The sequence below is a fragment of the Montipora foliosa genome, chromosome 3 (genome assembly GCF_036669935.1).
Source record: "Montipora foliosa isolate CH-2021 chromosome 3, ASM3666993v2, whole genome shotgun sequence".
Lineage (NCBI taxonomy): Eukaryota > Metazoa > Cnidaria > Anthozoa > Scleractinia > Acroporidae > Montipora > Montipora foliosa.
Window position 1 is genome coordinate 21,794,941 of NC_090871.1, and position 22,500 is coordinate 21,817,440.

Genomic DNA, 22,500 nt, shown 5'->3' on the forward strand with positions numbered 1-22,500 from the left:
TCATTTAACTTTATGGGATATTCAGACCGAGATGTGATTTAGATGTGCAATTTTCAGAGCTTTATTCATAACCCTCATAGATTCTCTTCGTTTCATATCCACGAACACGTCTACCTGTGCGCTGACGGTCATATTCAGAGGGAGTGAAGGAACTGGGGCGGGTGTACCCGAAGATCTTTGCGAGTAGCATCACCGGTTCTTGTTGCCATCGCATGAGAAACATGGCCGATGTTGCTATAAGTCACCGCTTGTTAGCCTGTGTGTGAAAGGGAATCAAGACGTTTATATGGAATCGAAGAAAAACAGAATCCTTGTGGAAGGCTTGAATTGCATTATATGAGGATGTAGCATGTTAAAAGGCGCCTATTCGTATCCTTTGTGAACATGCAAGTACTTAAATCAAAGTTGTCGATAAACTTATTTGGGCTTATTTTTTAATGTAAGGTTTCAGCCAGAGGCTTATTTTTATATCAATAACCATGTTACGACATGTTTAAGTATGAGATTTATTAATTGCTCTGTGTCGTCGTGAAAGGTTTATCTAGTTAGGAGGAAAGATTTCAGCTTTTCTTTTAATCGACTGCTGGTCTTATACTACACAGATGTAAGTTACGTACTATTAGTAAGCTTATTACTATCAAAAACAAGATTCTTCATATTTCCAGGGACGTCAGTAAGGGACAATAATTGCCTTGTTCATAGTAATAATGATTTTGTGTAATTGCATAAATCTAAATGTCACGACTCGATTTCATGCGAATATTTTCGTGTTACCAACAAGGGAGATCTTGAGAGAAACTGCTTTTTCTGCTATGCCTGTGTGGCATAGTCCCTCTTCTGCCTAAACACTCTAGTGCAAGTGAAGAAAAGGTCATTTCTCCTGCCTATATTTTTATCTTGCTGTTGATTTACTATAATCCTAACATTTCACCTCTACATTTCTGGTAGCCAATTTTTTTTTCAGACGTATTCAATGCATTGTGCTTGATAGACTGCGCAAGAAGGGGTCAGTCTCCCACATGAAGTCTACTCTCTGCCATGCAGACTGTTCATGTGTGAGTGATACCAAACTGTAATAAAACAGTTGAAAGTAATGGCAAAGACTATTAGTAACCACCTAAATGCTTCTTCAGGCTACATTTGGGCATGGTTTTTGTAATCTGGTTAGTAAACCTGATTTACAATGGGCAAACGAGTATGGAGTTCTAAAGTGGTGACATCATAAATATTAAATTTTTTGAGATTTTTGGGATATTGTGAAAGAACAACATCTGAAAGTCCTACAGTAGTTGCGAAAAACTAGCGTTGTGGGGCAAATTGTCTCAAAGATACTAATCCAGTTTTGCTCTGATGACTCCATAAAATCGTTCTAAATTTCACTTGGTTCTTAATGTTATGAACTGCCTCAAATTGAGAATGATTTGTATGGAGTCATCAAAGCATAACTGGGCTAATACTTCAAAGACATTTTGCCCTGAAATTCTAATTTTTGGTGAGTAGGCCTTTTCTTTCTTAATACCCTGAAAAATCCCATGTCACAAATTTAATTTTTTAAGACGTCACACTTTAGGACTCTAAACCAACAATAAGTTATTTGCCATTTGCTGTCTGAGCCAACTGCTGAAGCTTTTGTTTGAAGGCAGGTGTAATTTTTTTGCAAGCTGACAAAGACTACAACCTAGCACAGTGTTGAATTGTGTCTACTGTATATGACTTAAAACTTCCTTTCCAAATACATAGTCATGATTGAATTCAGAATAAGGGAGGATTTTGTATACCAATGTATTAACAAGAAAATGTGGTCTTTTTATCTTTAATTGTGGCTTGGTTGTCTTTTTAAAAATAAACTTAATGAATTATGTAAATGAGTTCCTTCCTTTTAATCAAATATTTAAATACATGTTTGCTGATGTTTTAGATTTGTTATTTAACAGAAAAATGTATAATTTTTCTCCATGCCTTTAAACTATTGTCAAAATTTACCAAAATTACAAAAAAATAAAAATAATGCAGATTACATGCAATGTACCTGCATTTGCAAGAATACATCAAGTGCTAAATATTGATAAACATACATTGTAGGTAAACATAATTTTGCCACTTTTCATTGAACAATTTTTGTCAAGCAGTAAGTAACTGTTATCTATCTTTCTAATTCAATTTTATTAGGCACCAGTTGTAGAAGCAGGGTTCTCCTTATCAGGCGGTAACCGGTAAAATCTACCGCTTGTAAGAGCACTTATTACTGCCTGCAATCGCTCAGAAGTTGCTTATCCTTTGCAGAACGTCCAACATTAACTAATTGCTTTACCGGTTTAAAAGGGTGCCATACCTGTTGCGCTGAAAACTAGGGAGAACCCTGTGTAGAAGTCAGATGAAGAATCAATTCTTGTTACATACAGTTTATTATTGTTCCACATTAATCAGCGTAAAGGACAAAACAGTAGTTTCTAGGTATGCGTTTGATTGACCATGTTCCTGAATAGGAATACATCCATGGAATAGAAGTTAGAAATCCTTCATTTTTACAGAGATTCACATTAAAATTGTCAAACACCTTTTAACCCATTGACTCCTGGGGGTTCTCCATTGACAAGTAAAATCGTCTGGCGTTAGACAGAGTAAAATACTAAGTATGGTCGGTTTAGGCCGGTTTAGGGATGAATGGGTTAACATGACATCTTAAACATAATACTATCTTTAGTATCCTTGTTGCTTCAAAATGCCAGGCATACAGTTTTATTCCAGAATAGGGTCAATCAAACACACCCTACATGTAAGTGTTGTCAAGTGATTGATTGGGTAGGGTCGTACCTCTTGTTTAACACTACATTTAATTGGCTGTATAGTGCCATACTTCCTATTGTTTTGTGTGCTAAATCCATTGTTACCTTTGTTCGTTGTATTGTTCTTTTGTCCAATCCTGAAGCTTCTTTATTGAGGTACAACACAACCCGATTGATGGCTAACCAAGATGGAAAAAAAAAAGAAAAGAAAGAAAGAATGATCAAAGTTGTGTGATAGGAGAATCCAGTTTTGAAATTGACAGAACAAAAGTATGGCAGCTGCAAACATTTAACGAAAAAGATATCAAACACATTGGTATACAGTGCTGTTTGCTACCTTTTACAGCTTTTGCAATAATCCGTTTAAAAAATATACGTGTAAATATTGATAAAACCTGGTATCATTTACTGTAAACCCCTTAAATCTGAAAGATCTAAGTAATGCTTTAATACATGTACAGACAATTTAATGATATTACATGTAGTCCTGTTTCATTTCGGGAAGAACAAATTATGTTCATTTGCCTTTTGTCAAGAGACTAATATTGTGGTTGATTTGTTTTGTTAATGCTTTCCTTCTTACATGTAAGTGAAATGTTTCTTTTTGATTCTAGTCATTTGACAGTTTCTCATGAAAGTAAAAAAGATGTTTTACAGTGTATATGAAAGTGGATGCTGAAGTTTAAAATAATGGCATTGTGAAGTATGGTACATGTAGATGTAGATGTATGTGTGGCTACTGAATTTGTAAATTATCCTCCTTCTACAACTGCAGTCAATAGGGGATTGGTGAATGTTTCTCTCTTTCTTTATTTTTTTACTTGTAGAAAACTATAGTCTAATTTTTCAGTCAAGATTTCTGCTGACTCTTGAGTTAAACAGTCATTATTTAGAGTAGAATTTTTATTAGAACATTGCAATGTACATGTACAGGTTAGAATTCACTGTAATTTGTTGGTTTTTTGGTTTTGTTTTACTGAATCAATAGCCAGAGAAAAACCTTCAGGGTTATAATCCAACACAAACTCTGAGTTCACCTGGACATGTGTTGTTGCCAAATGACTTTTTAAAATTAAGGTCACTTGCTTTAGTCAATCACTTGGTAAGAAGATTTTGTTATGCCATGGTAGAGAGTAAACGTGGGATTGAGTTACAGATTGTAGATTTTTGGGGTCATAAAATGCTTTAAGATTGGAAACTCTTGTGTCAAACTTAAGCTCACAATCAAGTCATACTGGTGGTTGCTTCTGTTGAAACCTTGCCACACTTGGGGTAGGTGAGTGTTCTAGGGTCTTGAAGTACACATGTCCAAGAAATAACAATGGATGAGCTCCCTTACAGAGTGCAGGTGAAAATATGCACACTTAATCAGTTCATTGAATGTTTATTGTACACTTTCCTTAACATCTGTGCAGTGAAAAGTTCAAGATCATCCATCAAGAGCAACTTGATAAGCTTAAAGATGAAAGGAAGGAATTTGTGAAGGAAAAAAGTGACAGAGCCAAGGAGCTATCAAAAGAGACAAATCGCAGAAGAAAGTAAGAGTCCAATATCTTTTGTAAGTCAGTTGAAAGAAATGAAAGAGTTGTTGAGTTACATGTAATTTTCTTTAGACACATCAAAAGCATACTCTGAAAGTAATCCACATGTGACCTTCAAGAAATCAATGTACAAAGTCATGTACATTTATGTAAGCCAGAATGCCTGGCTAAAGTTATTAGGGACATTTTTTCAAGACATTTCACAAAAAAATGTTATTTCTCTAGAGCTCACATTGCGATGATGATTTCTTGCATCATTTACAGTTGCCAGGAGTTCTGTGGGTTAGTCGTATTGTCTGGTTGAAGGGGTAAGGTGGCATTTTTGTGGTCACTGTTCTGAATACTTTCAACTGGGTTTTTAGGTTCAGGTGATAAGCGTTCTGCATATTTTTTCAGACTGAAAATGTTAAATGTTTCCTGATTTGCATAATTACATTGTTGTGTACAGTGTAATAATATACACTTAATTTATGGTCCCAAGGGAAACAGTAAGTTTTTGTCTTCCCAAGATTCCTGATGTTTCCTGAGGCGAAGTTCAAGGGAAACATCAGGACTCAAGGGAAAACAAAGCTAACTAGTTTCCAGAGGGACCAGACATTAGGTGCTTTGTTCTATATTTAGACTTTTCCTTCAACAATCAAAGCAAAACATCCGGAGCGGGCAAAAAGTGCGGAATTGTATCCCAGTCGGATACATTTGATCAGGGGCACGTGACCAAGAATCAATCAATCACAATGCTCATTTTGTTGAGTGAAGGTCTAGATACATATAACACTGTATGTCACCTAAGAGTTACTGTATATAGTTCTTGTTGTGGATTATACTGCCCAGTAGTTTTTTACGTGTACTGCTAGGTAGGGTATTCAATGTGATTGGAAAGGGCCCCTCTCTTCTTGTATTTCTGTGTCTTTGTTTTGTGTTATAACTACTGTATGTTGAAAACTGACCTAATAAGCTGTGGTTCTCTTCTCCACATAAATTCAGGCAAGTGCTTTGTTCAGGCTAGTATATTCTATAATTTTATTACATGTAACTGTTTTCATCGATGTGACACATCCTGCTGGTTACTGCTGTTGGGTACATGTACTTTCGCTCTTGTTAGAGTACTCTGAATTTCTTTTTGAATATAATGATCTCTTTTTAGAGCCATTGAAGAAAGAAAACAAGAGCAGCAGGACAATGAAGAGAAAGTAAGAAAGGAAGTGTTAGCCAAGAGAAAACAGGAACAACAGGAGGTGACTCAACGATTCCAGAAAGACACATTGCAGAAGAAAACGCTGATACAACAGGACAATGCAAAACATGCTACTGAAAAAGGTAAAACCAGTTACAGTATAATGAGGTTACATGTAAATGCACTTCAACTGAGTTAACAACTAGGAGCGACTACAGTCAATTGTTGTCAGTGGTTTGGTTATATTAGCACATGTGTTGGATTCCTCTTTCTTTGCGTGACACTACAGCTTATTCATCGATTTAGCGGGAAGAAGGAGCATTTTGTGTGGAGCGTTTAGCGGTTTTTAACAAAATGAAAGCAAAATATACAGACACTGTAGATGTGAAGAAAAAAAATGACAAAGGAAGTGCAATTCATGGCCATTGTGTCCAAGGCACCAGGCAAGAAAGTCAACATACATGTATCTACCAGGTCCTTTTTTATAGTAAAGCACAAGAACGACATGACTTATACCCTGTTCACACAAAACCTTAACCGTGTTTTGAACGTATTAAGTTGAACACGGTTTCAACTTGTTTTCTTTTTAAAAAAAATATTTTGAGTTTAATGTCCACTACAAATTTAGCACAGATCAAAGCATTTATTGAAACTCACCTGAATCTCATGTAAAAGCCAGTCCTACATTTTGATGTGCCTGTTCTCATGTTAGTGTGAATGGAGTATAAATCATTTTTTTTAAATTAATTATTGAACTATCATCCTGTTTCAGAGCCAATTCCAGTTCGCAATGGTCTTTATATAGTCAGAAACCATACAATAGAAATTAAAAATGGAAAACAAGTGCCACATTTTGCTACTGCACCAAACCAACTAGCTCCCCAAGAACAGGCTGCACCAAAGACGTGGAGGGATGAGATGCCAGGAAATTACAACTTTCAAAACCCATACCATGGTCCTTTGTTTTCCATGAATGATTCAAGAAATGAAGGAAAACTTTATTCCGTACATCCAGCTTTCGATCCGTATGGCTCACGTGCAAGTGCAGTGCAATATGATGCCTGCGCAGTTGTTGGAGGAATGGGTGAAATAACGGACAATGCCCCAATTGCTGACACACTGAACGTAGCAGAGCAAGAAAAGTTGCGAGCTGATGCCATCGCTAGGAGTGGACCAAAGCTTGCTTTTATCAGTGATGAGTTGCAAAAAGGTGCCCCTGAAGGTGCCCTGCCTTGCATAATGGGAAGGGAATCACCAGGGGGTAGTGTCACAAGCTTAGACAGTTTGGATGAATTTCCAGGAAGAGGAAAAGAATCTGATCAATTTGTTAACGGCATAATGGCTAAAGGTGGTCGGGACAACGCTAAGTCTGCTGGTAAGAGAAGGGTCACTTTTTCTGACAGCATAGAGTTTGACGATGGAGTGACTGGGAAACTGGTCACAGAGGAAAAGCAAAGTACTAAGGTGTATACTATGTTGTATTCTCGAAATTTAAACAACCACTACAAGACACCATCTTCCGGCTCTGTTTCAGCTTCAGCACAGCCAGGGGTAAACCAAAAGGGAAACCAATTTGCAGGGATTCCATCCGTGAAGCAAACAGGTACTGAGCAAGTAGGTATCAGTACAAGTCACAGTCATACCACAACTGTTGATAACTTTGGGAAGGGTCCAGTTGTTGCCACTGTTATTAACTATGATCAGCGAAAACCAAAGCCTGTTGCTATTGACAATAACCTTCCATCTCAAGCAATTAAAGCAGAGCTTTCCTTGGGACAAGGTAGTGTTGGAAACGAAATGTCATTCACGGAAGAGCAAATTGAGGTTGTGGGTGACCAAGAGCTTGATGACAGCTTAGAGTTAGTCAGGGACAGCTTGGATGAAAAAGATGCGGATGATATGGAACGCCAAAATGAAGAGAATTATATGAAAGAAAACGTGTCCGTAACTTGGACGATTGGTCCACATGAACTGAAGGATTCTTTTGAAAAGTACACTCGAAGGGCATCAGAAAACAATACAAGAGAGTTACTAACTGACTCAGCACCTCCTAGTGGTGTTCTACGAGAAAAAGGTGATGAGGTGCTTGATCGTGGACCCATTAAAGACATAAAAGGGGAGCCTACCCAAACCAAGCCAGGCTGGATGAAAAGCGATTTTCCAGTCACATCTGGTTTCGAGTTTTATCAGCCAACTCACTCTAGTGCACCCTCTGCATTAGTCACTGTTCCACATTTTGACCACCACTGTACAAATCTGTACAATACTTTGCAGACACCTTTTCAGGGAACGTTTCACCAGAATTTCCCATACCCTTTTTACACTAGCGTTGGAGATCGCTTGGTGAGGATGCATGAGACCGGGCAAGAAGAACAAGAGATGGACAGCCAGCCTCTTCCACTTACTGGAAGAGGTAATCCTCATGAAGATAAGCAGGTAACTGAATCTCAAGGAGCAACATCCAAAATAATGGTGTCGCCCGAACTTGAAGATCAAGGTCATTCATTCAATGGAAAAGGTTTTGACATCGCAGGACCGTTGGAAGGTGAAACAACAGGTAATAAGAAAAAGAAGACCAATAATAATGTATCCAGACCAAAGCATTCAGCTTCTCCCTCATCAAATGCATCCACTTCATCAAGCCCGAAGTCTACAAGATCTTTGATTCCAAGACCTCCAGCCACGAAAAAGACTGCCAGAGGGCGGGTGCATCCAAGCAGTTTCCACAGAAAGCAAACCACTGTTAACTCACGAAAGGGACTGTACAACAATTCTGCAGTATCAAGCCGCGGGCAGTCCGGGAAGATTAGCAAAATTTCTAATAACAATCAAATGGATAGGCAAAGTTCGTCTCCTCCACATTCAGAATTGGGAAGGAATCGGCCTAAACGACCAGAGAGTGGCGACAAAGAGAGAGAAGAAGATTTTGACGGTATCATTGAAGGCATCAAGCGTAACATGGAAATGATGACTATGAGAGCAAGGCACACGGCAGCCGAAGAACAGCATCAAAGGATTATAAACTCGTTGAAGGTAGACTTTAGTGATGATAAGAGAAAGTTCTCATCTCGACTCAGCTCAACGGCTATTGATGGGTCTAATCCAGAGGATGAAGTGGTTGAGAATCATGCATCAAAACAAGAGGCTATCAGTCGAAGAGTGCATCGTCCTCGAGTGGGATCAGCTGGATCACGAGCTGGAAGATCCCCGGCAGATGGGAACGTGAACGTTGTTGCACGCGGCGAGGAAGGTTTCCAAAAAGGTTTGAAGGTGAACAATGACAGCTACCACCACGTATCTGGGTCAAGACCGGGAAGACATCCTGCAGGGGTCACTGGAGCTGTAACTGCTCATGGCATTGACTCCCAAAGTGCTGGCTCGTATACAATGAGACGAGTGGAAGACAACACAGGGATGGGGCTGCTAAGCGATACTGATCATCAACTGATTGCATCAGGAGGAAGCAGACCTAATAACGCCTCTGAGAGGGGTAGTGTCTCAAACGGCTACTACCAAGTAGCTTTTGATGGATATCCCAACAAAATTAAAGCAACAAGTCAAGTCACAGACAGTTCGAAAAACCCTCTTCATGCCCCTGGCATAAATCAGCGATTCTCTGTCGATAAGAGAAGACAAGAATATGCAACATCAACTTCTGGTCATCCCATAAGTGCTGCCACCGTAATTCAAGAGCGAGAAGAATTCTTCCAGGCAAATGGAATGAATTCTAATGAAAGTGAAAACGATGACTGTAGTAAGTTTGCATCTCTTGACAAAACACCAACAGATGATGAGATCAACCACTTGTGGGCACATGTACGATCATACCTTCACGGAGGCAGTACAAAGTCCGTGGGTTCCGACTCGTGTGTCAACCAAGTGGATGTGCGACGTTCCAGTACGTGTTCTAGCTCAATGCAACAAGAATTCCATCAAAATAACCCCCCACCTCAAAATGTGACCAACAGTCAGACTATGCGCGGAAAACGCCTCCTTGGGGTGCCAGCTCAAGGCGCTGGTAGCACTCTTGGAGGACTGCGTCGATACGGCTCCCATGAGGTGCTACGGCGAGATAGCTCTTCGGACAGTCTGTCAGCAAAGAGGTCACCCTTGTTGCAGCACCGTGTATCCCGAAGCAGAAGGCTTCAGAAAAACGCTCATGGTCAAAATGGGAGACCACCGCTGCCGAGGCAGCACGAATATAACCCTGTAGCATGTCAGACTGGACCAAGTGCTTCGATGTCTACAAGAGGTGAGACAAGTTTGCCCAAGCCATCATTTTAGCGGTCACTTGTCCTGTTACATCTGTTCTTTTTGTTGCAGTTGGAAGCTCACAGCCATTGTCTCCCGTTGAAATGCAAGCAGTGATGAAGGCCTCAGAAAAGGCAATGCTCCACAAACAGCAGGACAATGTTTCGGAGACATCATCCCACCAGCCGCACCAAGCTGTGATGGCCGGTAGAATAGGTTAGACAAACGCGTTTCACAGACAATATGACTGCTAATACGGATACCCCTATTGCAGCTAGAGAGTATGACCACTTGACCTCTGCACGAGTTCAACACGACCGTCCCACAACTGTATCAGGACTGTGACACGAATGTGACACGAATGTGACCTGAACGTGACATGACCATTATACTATTTTGTGTGTAAAATCGGAAATGGTTTGAACCCAGGAGTCATAATTAATTAAGTAAAGTACGATCGTCAGGGTGAGTGTAGCCATACCAGGCCTGAGAAGGACTGTTTGAGATGAACCCGAGTGGAAGTTAGAGTCAAGTAATTTGTGTAACGTCGGTAGACACTATAAAAACTCTGGTCGTAGATGTCATTGGTCAACTTATTCGTGATGTTATTGTTCGACTGTGACGGTGTCAGTTGAGCCTAGATGTAATTGGCTGTGAAGACTAAACAGTGATTAATGCATTTCGTCTATCGGTCTAAGGTGTGTACGTGTCCTTGCCAGGACTATACTCACCCGGACTATTTTACTTTACTTACGTTTTATGTTTGTTGCTGAGTTTTAATATACCCATGGCGCGGTAGGTTTGGAAGATTATTATTTGTTTCAATGGCCGTTTACACACTAGAGACGGATAATCCGTCAAAGACGGGCTATCCGTCCAGCGCGGATAATCCGTCTTAGTGTGAAAACGGAACGGTGATCATTTTAGGCGGATAATGCGTCTATTTTTATCCGTCTATAAAAGACGGATGATTCGTTTTGAATTCACATCAGGACGGATTAAGTCATCTTATTTTGCCCTGAAAAGCCTGGAACTAGAAAGAGCGCACTGAGTTCTGGGAAGGAAAACATGGCGTCTAAAGTTGCGCCTGAGAAAAAAATCCGTGTTCGATCCGTCAAATGTGAATTCGAGACGGGAAAGATTCAAACAGTTTATCTGTCTGGAACTCATACCAAGACGGAAAATGTAGCAGACGGATAATCCGTCTCTAGTGTGACAACGGCCATTGGTTTACTCTTTTTTTCTTAATTACATGTATGAAAATTATGTATTCCATTGATGCGTTTTAGGTCCAAGTGCTATTTCATTAGAGGAGCAGAGGTTGCTGCAATCTTTGGATCGTCTGAATGAAAGACTAAGAGGTAACAATTTAGTTGTTTGAAGATCTTTTTTGTCTGTATATAGAAGTCATTTTCTCTCACTCTGTCTTCAAGTTGTTGAGTTTCAATTCCAAAATCAGCTTTGCTTGACGTCAGTAGGTTTCTATTCTTACTTCCCTCGCCACAAATCCTATCTATTAATTGCGTGGGTAAGTACCCTTAGGGCCTGGCCAAACAACATCAAAAATTGTTTATAGTGATCAAACATTTTACTGTTTGGCAACCTTGTTTGGTACTGTTTGATCGTGTTCGATAAAATTTGAAGGCCATCAAACAACTTAAAACATTTCTTTTTGTTCTCGTGTTTGATGCGGAAAGTTTTGTTCGTTTGGACAGCCGTATCAAACATGTTTGGCGCGCGCATGCGTACCACACTTGGTCAGCCACTTGTATCCACGTGTTTGTGACCCATAGTTCTCTGGCTTTGGGGTTTGATGTCTGAGTTAGGTCAGACTTGCTTTAACCATTTCCCCACTCACTTCAATTTCAGCATGTTTGCTCATCAAACAATGTTTGAAGTTGTTTAAACGCCAGGCCCTTGGACAGAAAACAAAAACAAAAAATTAAAAAGTTAACTCTAGCTTCTAAGGGCACCGCCACTGACGGGGAAGATAGTCTGGCGTTGGATAGAGTAAATCTGTGAGTGATTCTTGTGGGAGGAAAAGGATTGCTTCATATCGCCCTTGATTAAAAATAAAACATGTTGACTTTATGTGATATTTAAAAGACGAGCAGCAGTGTTTTATCTGTTTTTTAGACCCGATTATAACACACGTGTTGCGAGTTTGTTGAACGGTTTCAAGACCATTCCAGTCCATTCAAATTGTGAGGAGAATATTAGCATATCAGAAAGACAAGCTATGCCATAACAGTATTATTTATATAAAGAATACTAACGAGGAGTGTTTTATCAGGATATAAAGCTCATACACGTGACGTTTTATCGGTGTTTTGATAGGCTGCTAGGCTCATGAATTATTAATGAGTTTTCGAAGCAGCCTGAGCTACGGTATGAACCACGGACTGGTATTTCATTTTCGCGCGTGTGCCATTTTCAAGGTGCTTTAAAAAGGCATTTTTATGGCGGGAAGAGGAATTTCTGGTTACTTCTTTTTAACTGACGGTTGAGACTGAAATCTTTTACAGTGAAAAGGCCTGGCTATTTTCAAACGCAAATTTCCCTTTAGAAACAGGTGCGTCCGTATTTGAGATTTATATGACAGAAACAAGTAATAACTTTTATTTGGGGATTTATTACCTTTGAGTCTGATGTTAAATTTGGTTTTTGGCCTACAGCCCAGGAAGAAGTCACCAAGGCGATTTCACAGAAATCCAGAATGACTGACGCTGGAGGCCGAAAGGTGCCGGAAATTTGTTGACATATGTCTCTTGTTTCGTCTGCACTTGTCGGAAATATTACATGTACAATGGTGAGGCACCGCCAATAAACGTTGGCGGCGAAAATCTCACGCACTGTTCGTTTGTTTTTCTGTATAATTATATTGTGCGTACTGAACTCTTTTTCTTCGCCGAAGTGTGAAACATGTTAGGAAACGGCAGCATAATAAGCCATTTCCAAGTTTCTGTTTGTCTTGGTGCTCAACTATTGTAAGGGAAATGAGTTTGATTTGCATAAGAATACGCAACTCATTTCCGTTGGAATGGTTGTGCACCAGGACTCGCTTTGAAACTGAGGCATGCAGCAACTTGGAAATGGGCTATTATCAAACGTGAGAAGTGTTTTCCTGTGCTCCCGAGTAATGTATAATGTGCTCTTTCGCGCTATCTATAAAGGTCCAAGAACTCCTTACATTGACTGCATTTGAATCTGACCAATTACGCTCCGTTTCGGTTTGTTTGTGACAGGTAGTGATAACCCTTGATCGAATTTGTATTGCAGAGAGGTCAGGGTAGCTCACAAACCAGGCAGGGAAAGAATAAAGCGTACACATCTAACAACAAACTGTTGCACACGAGATGACGACCAGACAGATCGCCTGTTTACACGGGAAGTGGTCCTTGAGGTCAACTCCTGGCAGGTTCGACCAGTGTGATGCCGACTGGGCGATAGTCAAATGTTAAATGATGTACGAGGGGAGATTAACCCGAGGAAGCGATACAATGTGCCATCTTGTACATTTGGGCTAGAATTATACTGCCAGCAGTCCCTTCAAAGTCAGTCGAGCCGCTCACTTCATTCACGCAAGCGAGCCGAAGAGCCGCGGGGAAAATGCTCTCCCTTCGGCTCTCGCTTGCATGAATAAAGAGGGCAGCTCGACTGACTGAGAAGTGACTGGGCTAGACTAGACCAAAAGTAGTCTGGTCTTGAGGTAATTTCGGTTAGCGCCTTATCACCTGTGAGACCCGTGTTTGGGATTCGGCAAGGTGACTGCCATAAAAGGAAGTGTTTGTCGCAAAACTGTAGATATTTTATCGTGTTCAGAGTGCAAAGGTACTTCGGGGAGAGGATTTATTTATTGATCTTTGAAGGAATAACCTCATAAGTTAACTTTTTTGAGATTGTGCGGGTCGCATGTCCAGCTGTTGCTTGTAGAAATGTAAATAAACTGGTATGAAATAAAGATAGACTTTTTTAAGAATAGAGTTAACAAACTGAAACAGCTTCTCGCTATGACTCAATTTTTTATTTCTATTTCATAAATTACTTGTTCAACCGTTAACACCAACTTTTACTGTAGTTGCTGCTGACAGGAATGCGATTGGTCAGGACTAATATAAGGTGAAAGCCGCAACTTTAGGCCTCGTCTTCAAAAGCAACCATACGTGGAAGAGAAACTGATTTGTCCAAATGCGGTTTAAGCAAAAGCCTGTGCGCTCTATTTTATGCGAGAAATAAGGGAACTTAAGGGGGGTAGCTCTTAACTCCCAAACCGTTGCCATGGACCCCTTCAAATAGTCATTTCTCGAATTACTTTAACTCTACAGTTGCTCTATCACGTGATTTACCAAATAAGGTTGAGTGAACCTTTGTCTGGTTCCACTCACAACCATATTTTGTAAATCACGTGATCAAAAAAGAAAATGCCTTAAAATTCAGCGAGTTTACTATTTTTTTTCACAAATTGTTAACGCAACAGTACGAGAACATTCTAACAAAGGCCCTCCTTTGATTCGCTTTTCAAAATATCAGTTCCATTTTTTTGTCCAGAAAGAAATTCTATGCTACAGTTTACGAAAAACCGCCTCCTCCTTTCGTTTCCCGAAAGCTTTTGCCTGTTTTTCACTAAAACGCATGGAAGAGGACTGTGACTAGTTGCGCATGCGTCTTTTGATTGAAGTGATGTCGGATTTCCACTGAAAAAATTACTTCAAAGAACAATTCATGCAACTTTTGTAGAGCTCTTAACTAAAAAGCTCTCTTAGCAACCACTGTCTTTTTCTGTAGTTAAGTGCCATCCCCCTTAAGCAGCAATAACGGGGACATACATAGCTTATGAAAAAACAAAAGGAAAATCCCCTAGGGAACATCACGTGGACTGAAATGGGAAAACAAACGTACAAGCTAAAGAGGTCAATTGCTGTCCATCAGCACGGGCAAATCAATATTTTTCTCACGTGAAAATTGCCACATAAAAGTTGTTCATGCGGACGTGGCTTTCCTTTTGCTGGGCCCAGTTGTTCGAAAACCGATTAACTTAATCTAGCATTAGCATAAACTTTGGCTTCATGTTTTCACCTTTTTGGTAAAAGTTTCTTTTGCCTATTTTTGTTTTTCAAGATTGACTTCTTCTAATGTAAAGTTTCGCCGAATATCAGCGTTGCACAGCATGTGGGAGTAGAGAAATAAACTCCTTGGTTAATTTTTAATCTGGGATTAGCGCTCATCGGCTTTTGAACAACCGGGCCCAGATGTCTTCGTATGAACCTCAGGCAAATATTCCCCAAAGTGAAGAATGGTGGTGTGAATATCCACTTTCAACCATCGTAAGGTGAATAAATTGTTTTGGACGGCCACGATGAAAATTTGGCAAAGTTTCAAATTCTTGCAAGAGGATTCAGAGCTACCTTTAAAAAATCATAAAATTAAGGTGGCTCTGAATCCACTGGACAGAAATTTTTAAAACTTTGCAGAAAGTTTCATCATGCCCTTCGTAGTACTTTTCAGAAATAAAAAATGGGGGTCACCTAATTCGTTTTTGAGATAAAAGCAACTAAAGGCAAAGTAAAAGGTGTCTTTACAGGGCTTGCCTGCTGCCACGGAGACATATTACGTCACAATAATGACTATATCTTGTTCAGCAATAATTCGTGTTTCATTTGACACCCTAATATTGCCAATACACGCTACAACGCTGCGGTGCCGATCCTTCTAATATGAGCGTCAATTGGAAGCGTTGAAAGTGGTTGGCTCCTCGTTAAGTCGACAAACAATCGCGACACTACATTTATAGGGAAGTGGTCAAAACTACTACATTCGAACAGGACCCACCAAAGCACAAAATAGATGGTGGTGTCTGCCTGCACCGCCACCCCTTGCTTAACGTCAAAAGATGGTGTCTATATTGCATAGCCACTCCTCTATCCAGCAGTAAAAAATTACAGTGAGATTCAAACCTCATTTTTTTTGTTTGTCTAGTAATGCCGACTTTTGTTAGTTGAATATTCCTTTGTCAACTCAAATTTAAAAGCCCATAAAATGTTGTCAGTAATGTTCATGTGATAAGTTCGAAGATAGGTGGTGTCTTTGAGAATCCCCCTACCCCAAAGGTGGGTCCTGTTCGAGTATAGTAGTTTTGACCAGTTCCCTTAAAGCAGTCACCAAGTCCGTTGAAAGTATTCGCATCCCTATCAACACGCTGATCTTCAATAGGGTCATTTAGGGTCTCACGTCCCTGATCTCTCTTGCACTACCGCCTGGAGTGCCCATCGGTCACGGAAGAGCCTGTAGAGGGTCAGGTAGTTGAACGTGAGGAGACCCGTGGCCGAAAGCAGCTGGTGCCAGGAGTGGGATCTCGTGACCATAAACAGTTGATATAACACTAGGAGTAAAAGTACTGCAGCCATCCAGTTTATGAGCCGCAAAGGGGATTCGAACATAAACTGCGGGAAAGAAACAAAAACAACGAAGATGATTGATAAAATGATGCTCACATACGTCACACCGAAGAAAGCAACTCACCCGGGTCCCGTTTACGAAAAGTACCGCGCATATGAAATTTTGAACTTACCATTATATGTAAAACTACCGGCTTCTTAGAATACGCGGTTTCACAAATGTTAATATTTTCTGGGACTTTCAAAAAAAAAACGACGAACAGGTTAGCAAACTAAACATTGCACAGACCCAAAACCAAAAGTGAACTGGAGCGTGGCCCGCACTTCATCTCTTAATTCCAAAGCCCAGGATACAAACACATTGCGGCGATTATTTAAAGAGAGTTCAGCTAGTGTTAAGCAAAAACGCGTTCAAAGTGATTTTCATTTTGACCAATCCCAGTACATTAAGGTTCCTCGTTGTCGGAAACAGCGCCGAGAAGGCGAGAACAAACGATTAATGCATCTATCTGCATGCACAAAACTCAAGTTCAGTCCCCGGTTTTTCAAAGGCTGTATAACTTAACTCAGTGGATAAGTCACTATCCAAAGTATAAAACATACTTCAGGTAAAACGCTGGCCTTAAGCAATAGAGGACTTTTTCCGTGTTAACATAGTCTCATCTAAACACGAGGGGGAGTTGGGAGAATTCCAGACAGTTTGCGTAACTGTCGAGAATTCTCACCATATTGTTCGATGGTGACTTATCCATCAACAAGCAGAGATGGGTTTAATGGTAGATTGACCACCGTAAAGAAATCTGAAAGCTGACTTTAGTAGACATAAAACGCACACGGCGGAAATGAACATAGCGAACAAACTTCGCTGTATAAAACATACTGTATTTTGACAACTTGACGTTTTGTATGTAATGTAGCAACATACATAATCAGAAGTGACGGTTTAACTATCTCCATAAATTTAAAAAGCTAAAAGACAAAAGAGAAGTACTGCTAACTAGCTTATGGTAAAAGTTACAATTGTAGCAAAATATTTAACAATTATCATGCGAAGTCGCGCGGAATATCGCCTGATACTTAGCCGACGAGGCCATAGGCCGAGTGGGCTGAAATCAGGCGATATTCCGCAAGCTTGAGCAGGATAGTTGTTTTATTATTCAACACATTGATGACAAAGCACAATTTTCTACGTTTATTGGGAAAAAAGGCTGGAAAAACTACCACTTTTCTCCGCGACACAAAATTACGTATATCGCAGGTATCTGTTGAGTACGCACGACGAATATTGAGCGCGCTATGACCATATTTGGACATTAGGGCCGTTTATACGAGAGAAAATAAGCCGCGGCTCACATAAGACGCGAGCACCCCGTATAAATGGTACAAAATCTACGTTCAAGGCTTTCTCAAGCCGCGGTTATCCTGGCCTTGGAGTTTATACTCGTATAAATAGTTCCTTTCGCGTATTATGTACGCCGCGGCCAGAGTAAGCCGCGGCTTATTTTCTCTCGTATAAACGGCCCTATTGTCACAATATGATAGTCAGTAGTCATATAATATTTTGCTATCATTGTAACTTCTACCATAAGCTAGTTACCACCGCTTCTCTCTCATCTTTTAGCAAATTAAATTTATGCAGATAGTTAAACCGTCACTTCTGATGATGTATGTTGCTACATACGAAAAGTCAAGTTTTAAAAATACTGCATATGTTTTATAATGCGAATTGAGTTCGCTATATTCATTTCTGCCGAGTGCGTTTTATTTCTACTACAGTTAAAATGGTTGAAAGCTGACGTTTTCGGGGTTAGCTAACGACCCTATAAACTTAGTCACTTTGTTTACCAAACTGCTTAACAATTAATTGTAATTTCAAAACGGAATCGTGTAATTCGACAAGTCGATTGTTTTTACCGCGAATCTTTTCATTTTGAAATCCCACTAGCCAGAATATTCTTACCCCCAAAATCCCGACAATTTGCATTATGGTAATTGTCGGGAACTCTGTTGAAAATGCAATCATTATAGTCAATCCAGTCTTGAAAATACGACCCCATCCAGCGGCGCATCCCCATTAGTGGAAATTGGAAGGGGTGGAGGCGTTAACCCTTCGTCAGAGGAACTAAAAGGTCGCTAAAATGACATTCACCCAAAAGTGACTAAGATGGGGTCTATACTCGGTCATAAAATAGGCCATAAAGGGGTAGGATTTCTGAGAGGCCAGCGGCACATAAACAGCAAAAATTGACCCAAGTAAACGCCCCCCCCCCCCCCCCCCTCCCTTCCCCTCCGGGTAAATTTACCATATCAACCGAGTTAATAAACCCATTTTTGTGTTTCACTTTCCCACCAACGCTGCACTAGGGTTTCTTTAAAGACTGCCTTGTCCCCGAAGTAGGCGCAAGTCTTCAATAAAAGTAGCATCTTTGAAGCATCTTCGTACTTACAAAAAATCTTCCATGATGCGAGTCTCCTGGTATTGCTACATTGTGGATACCAAGCGCACGATAGAGAAGCTTACCATGCCGCACTAGTACCCCGTGAGGCCATACTGTTAACGCTGACCATCTAGTATAGTACACAAAAAACGTACACTCGATTACAATAGCGACTTATAGATTACAAGTACCAATAGGCCTTTTTTCAGTTCAACATATACGCACTTGTAACTATAAAATATTGGCGTATGTACAAAGAACAGCTTTTATCGAGAAAACTCTGCAAGTAGGTCAATATCAGCTGAATTGCTTGGGAAAATTGGGTTGAGGACGGTGCCTACTAATTCAAAGATATTTTTGCGCAGTTTCACTGAATATGCGGGAAAAGCTGATCTTAACAAGTGTTACTGAAATCTAAAAAGAAAATTGGGGGTAACTACGCATTTTTCGAAGATCAATTATCAACAATATTTGTAAAAAGCTTTAAAATACATAGCAATGCATGGTATTCCTTTCCAAATTGAAGCTTAATTATCTCTGATAAATGAATGGTTAGCCCCAATTTTCTTTTTGGATACCACGAGCACTTGTTAAGTTCTGCTTTTTCCGCATAGTTTTGAACCAGGCAAAAATTTCCCTGTATTAATAAGAACCCCCTAAGGAAATCCGGGTATCTCGGGATGCGCAAATCGTATGTCCAGTAACAATAGTAGGCACCGTGGCGAGTAGCCCAGACAATAGGCCGCTTCGGAAAATACCATAATAATCTTTGTTTGTCCCCCCTAATTTTGCATAAGCATTGTGTTTGTTTTCTCTTGGGATCATTGTAAGTCCCAAGAGAAACTGGAAACAATGCTTATGCAAAATTTGGGGGGACAAACAAAGATTATTATGGTATTTTGCGAAGTGGTCTATTACAACGACGAGAAATTTGAGATAACATTCGAGTAGCCCTTACTTTAGTCGTTGCTTTTGCTCTTTCATAAATGTATGTTTCCCACGACACGTTATCGACACATAAAGAAGAACAACAACAACAATAGAAAACTCACACATGCGGAGTATCTCGATGCCCACATGGATACCTCTCCCATCCCCCAAGATGGAGTGCACACTTGTGTAGGGCGTCACAATAACTTAATGGTATCATGAACATCATAAGCATTAAAAGAGAACTCAGCCAAACAAACAAAGTGTGTTGGCAAGCCCACCATAAGTCGTAATACACGTGGTGTTGCTGTTAAATGAAACCAAAAAATATGAATGAGTTTATTATAAGGAACCATGCAGTGACACCGGAACGGGGATTCTGGGAAGGTACTGTAGCTCTGCAATGCTACCAGCATAGAGCAAGGAGCTACTGTATGAAACGAGCCTCCCGCACATAGCTATTCTGCACAGGATTAAAATAATCCTGCAAATATCAAGAAAAAATGCGGATGAAGATGTTTTTTGCAATCACTTCTGGTGTCATTGCGAAAAATAAAAGTTGCGATACGTTTCCACCCTCGCCTTCCGAGACGGTAAAAGTGTAAAACAGTCTTAGTAAAAGCCATAAGCTGAAGTAAACGACCAGAGGCATTTTTTGAATGTACATTGAATTGAAAAACACCCTTCGGGATAATACATCGAGACAAAACTACCGACTGCATTGGTGTCGGGTCCAATCCACTCCAATGTGTTTTCGATAGAAAACTCCTATCTTTTGATGCGTTTTTGCCCTATTGTACTGATGATACTGGTTTATTGATTAATTAATTGACCGATTGCTGATTGATTGATTGATTGATTGATTGATTGATTGATTGCCGGATTAGTTCATTTATTGATTGGTTAATTGATTGATTGATTGATTGATTGATTGATAGATAGATAGATAGATAGATAGATTGATTGATTGATTGATTGATTGATTGATTGATTGATTGATTGATTGACGGATTAGTTAATTGATTGATCGATCGATCGATCGATTGATTGATTGCCCAAAACAGTACGTCCGAAAAGTTACAGTTTTTCTTCGTTTCGCCGAAACGAAAAAAAAACACTGACACTCAATTTGGAGAAGGCTTTTGATTGAAAAATTCTTTGGATGCTCTTCTCCAAGGTAGAACTTTTAATGTTTGCGACAAAATATCTCACCTCTGAAAACTTCATTGGAATGAATCCAACATAATAAGCACATAGAAGTGATTGAAATAGAACTTGCTTGATTCGAAGGTTAAAATCTGTCCGAAGGCACTCCGTCTCGTAGCGTACTGCATCAGGAGGCAATGAACAAGGTTGCGGGGCCGGGAGTTCTTGTTTGGCATTACCATTCACCATAACTCCCTTGTCAAGTAGGCTTGTTTGTAGCAGTTGGAGCTGTGACAATGGACCGAGTTCTAGATGCGGGCTTAATTTAAGCATGACTTTACTTCCTTGAGGATCCCACGTGAAACCGAAGGTAACTAAGTACATAACTAACCTGGAAAAAAAATGATTAACGTAAACCAGGACATGAGACACTGAAAAGATGAATTTAGGTTAGATACATGTAACTGACTGTGACAGAGTGAACACTGGTTGACTTAATAAATAAAGGACTGGCTGACTGAAAGACCAAGGGAATAACTGATTGATCGAACGACTGCCTGATTGATTGATTGATTGATTGATTGATTGATTGATTGATTGATTGATTGATTGATTGATTGAGTGAGTGGCAACTGACTTAACAGACTTTGCCAATGACTTATTGATGGCATGACTGCCTAAGTAACTGCAGATGCGTTACTTATTGACTGAATGTATGATTGCGTGACTTACTCACTGACTAACAGACTGACCAACCGATCCAACAACAACCTCATTAATGATGTAACTGGTTTACTGACCATCACACGGAAAAAACGGCTGGATTAACCAGTAACTGCAGATGCATTACTTACTGACTGCATGTATGATTGCGTGACTTACTCACTGACTGACAGACAAAGTGACTGACTGACAGACTGACCAACCGATCTAACAACAACCACATTAATAATGTAACTGGTTTACTGACCATCACACGGAAAAGAAAACGGCTGGATTAACCAGTAACTGCAGATGCATTACTTACTGACTGCATGTATGATTGCGTGACTTGCTCACTGACTGACAGACAAAGTGATTGACTGACTGACTGACCAACCGATCTAACAACAACCACATTAATAATGTAACTGGTTTACTGACCATCACACGGAAAAGAAAACGGCTGGGTTAACCAGGCAAGATTGAGATTGAAGCTCACTAATTTATTGAATCTCAAACTATCTGTCCAATGACTGCACGGATGAACGATCAATTAAAGCAAAATGAAGTTGTAAAATAAACGAACTAAGTGATGTACATGTACGAAAATGTATGTTGCACATAGTTTGCAACAGTGCTGACTGTCGAATTAAATAACTGACACTAAAAATACCCTTGTTCTACTGCAGGACGCCCGCTCATTGAACAGTAGATGAGCCCCTCTAGAACAACTTTACGTTCCTTTTTAAGGTCTCGGTAGAGGAAAATGAGGTGTCCGCAGAAAATGTGATAATCCTTATTAGCATAAATTGATATTTTGCTGTCACGTAGCAGAGGCCTAGTTGTGAGCGGCAGGCGCTTGGAGTGTCACGCGATCGTTTAGCGAGTGAGGCATTCTACGGTCAGCCTTTGCCGCGTGCACAAATCCTGTCTCGTTTTTTGTCCTATCGAGCTGAGTTAGTGTTTAATGCCTTCGTTAGGCGGTATATGATAGCGTTCATTTACATAGTAAGTAGTGTCTTTCAATTAGAATACCCTAGAACCCCGAGGGTCGCACGACTGCCTTGTTAGGGGTACACGTTCCCCTCTTTTTTCCACCTGCTGGTGTTTTTAGGGGTTCTCGTGTCCGGCTCTGGT

The 22,500-nt window shown here is 40.1% G+C and overlaps 2 protein-coding genes across 2 annotated transcripts in view; one reads left to right on the forward strand and one right to left on the reverse strand.

Moving 5' to 3' along the window:
• Positions 1-191: 191 nt before the first annotated feature.
• Positions 192-13,764, forward strand: LOC137997060 (uncharacterized). The gene is made up of 8 exons (XM_068842794.1): positions 192-369; positions 4,202-4,324; positions 5,472-5,644; positions 6,274-9,753; positions 9,825-9,968; positions 11,042-11,113; positions 12,428-12,492; positions 13,032-13,764. Exons 1-8 carry the CDS (start codon positions 350-352, stop codon positions 13,110-13,112), a joined length of 4,158 nt encoding a protein of 1,385 aa, XP_068698895.1. The 5' UTR covers positions 192-349; the 3' UTR covers positions 13,113-13,764.
• LOC137997061 (transmembrane protein 39A-like) overlaps positions 13,755-22,500 on the reverse strand; it is an 18,635-nt gene continuing 9,889 nt past the window's right edge. The window contains exons 5-8 of the mRNA XM_068842795.1: positions 20,728-21,052; positions 19,638-19,822; positions 18,595-18,715; positions 13,755-16,192 (exon numbers count right to left, since the gene is read on the reverse strand). Coding sequence (XP_068698896.1) covers positions 15,977-16,192; positions 18,595-18,715; positions 19,638-19,822; positions 20,728-21,052 — 847 coding nt within the window. The 3' untranslated portion in view covers positions 13,755-15,976. The remainder of the gene's footprint in view (positions 16,193-18,594; positions 18,716-19,637; positions 19,823-20,727; positions 21,053-22,500) is intronic.

Excerpts from the sequence above, each read along its gene's own strand:
- LOC137997060 (XM_068842794.1), top strand. The coding sequence starts at position 350 with ATGTTAAAAGGCGCCTATTC. Across the intron at positions 9,754-9,824 it reads TGCTTCGATGTCTACAAGAG|TTGGAAGCTCACAGCCATTG; the intron begins GTGAGACAAGTT and ends TTTTTGTTGCAG. Across the intron at positions 12,493-13,031 it reads CTGACGCTGGAGGCCGAAAG|AGAGGTCAGGGTAGCTCACA; the intron begins GTGCCGGAAATT and ends TTTGTATTGCAG.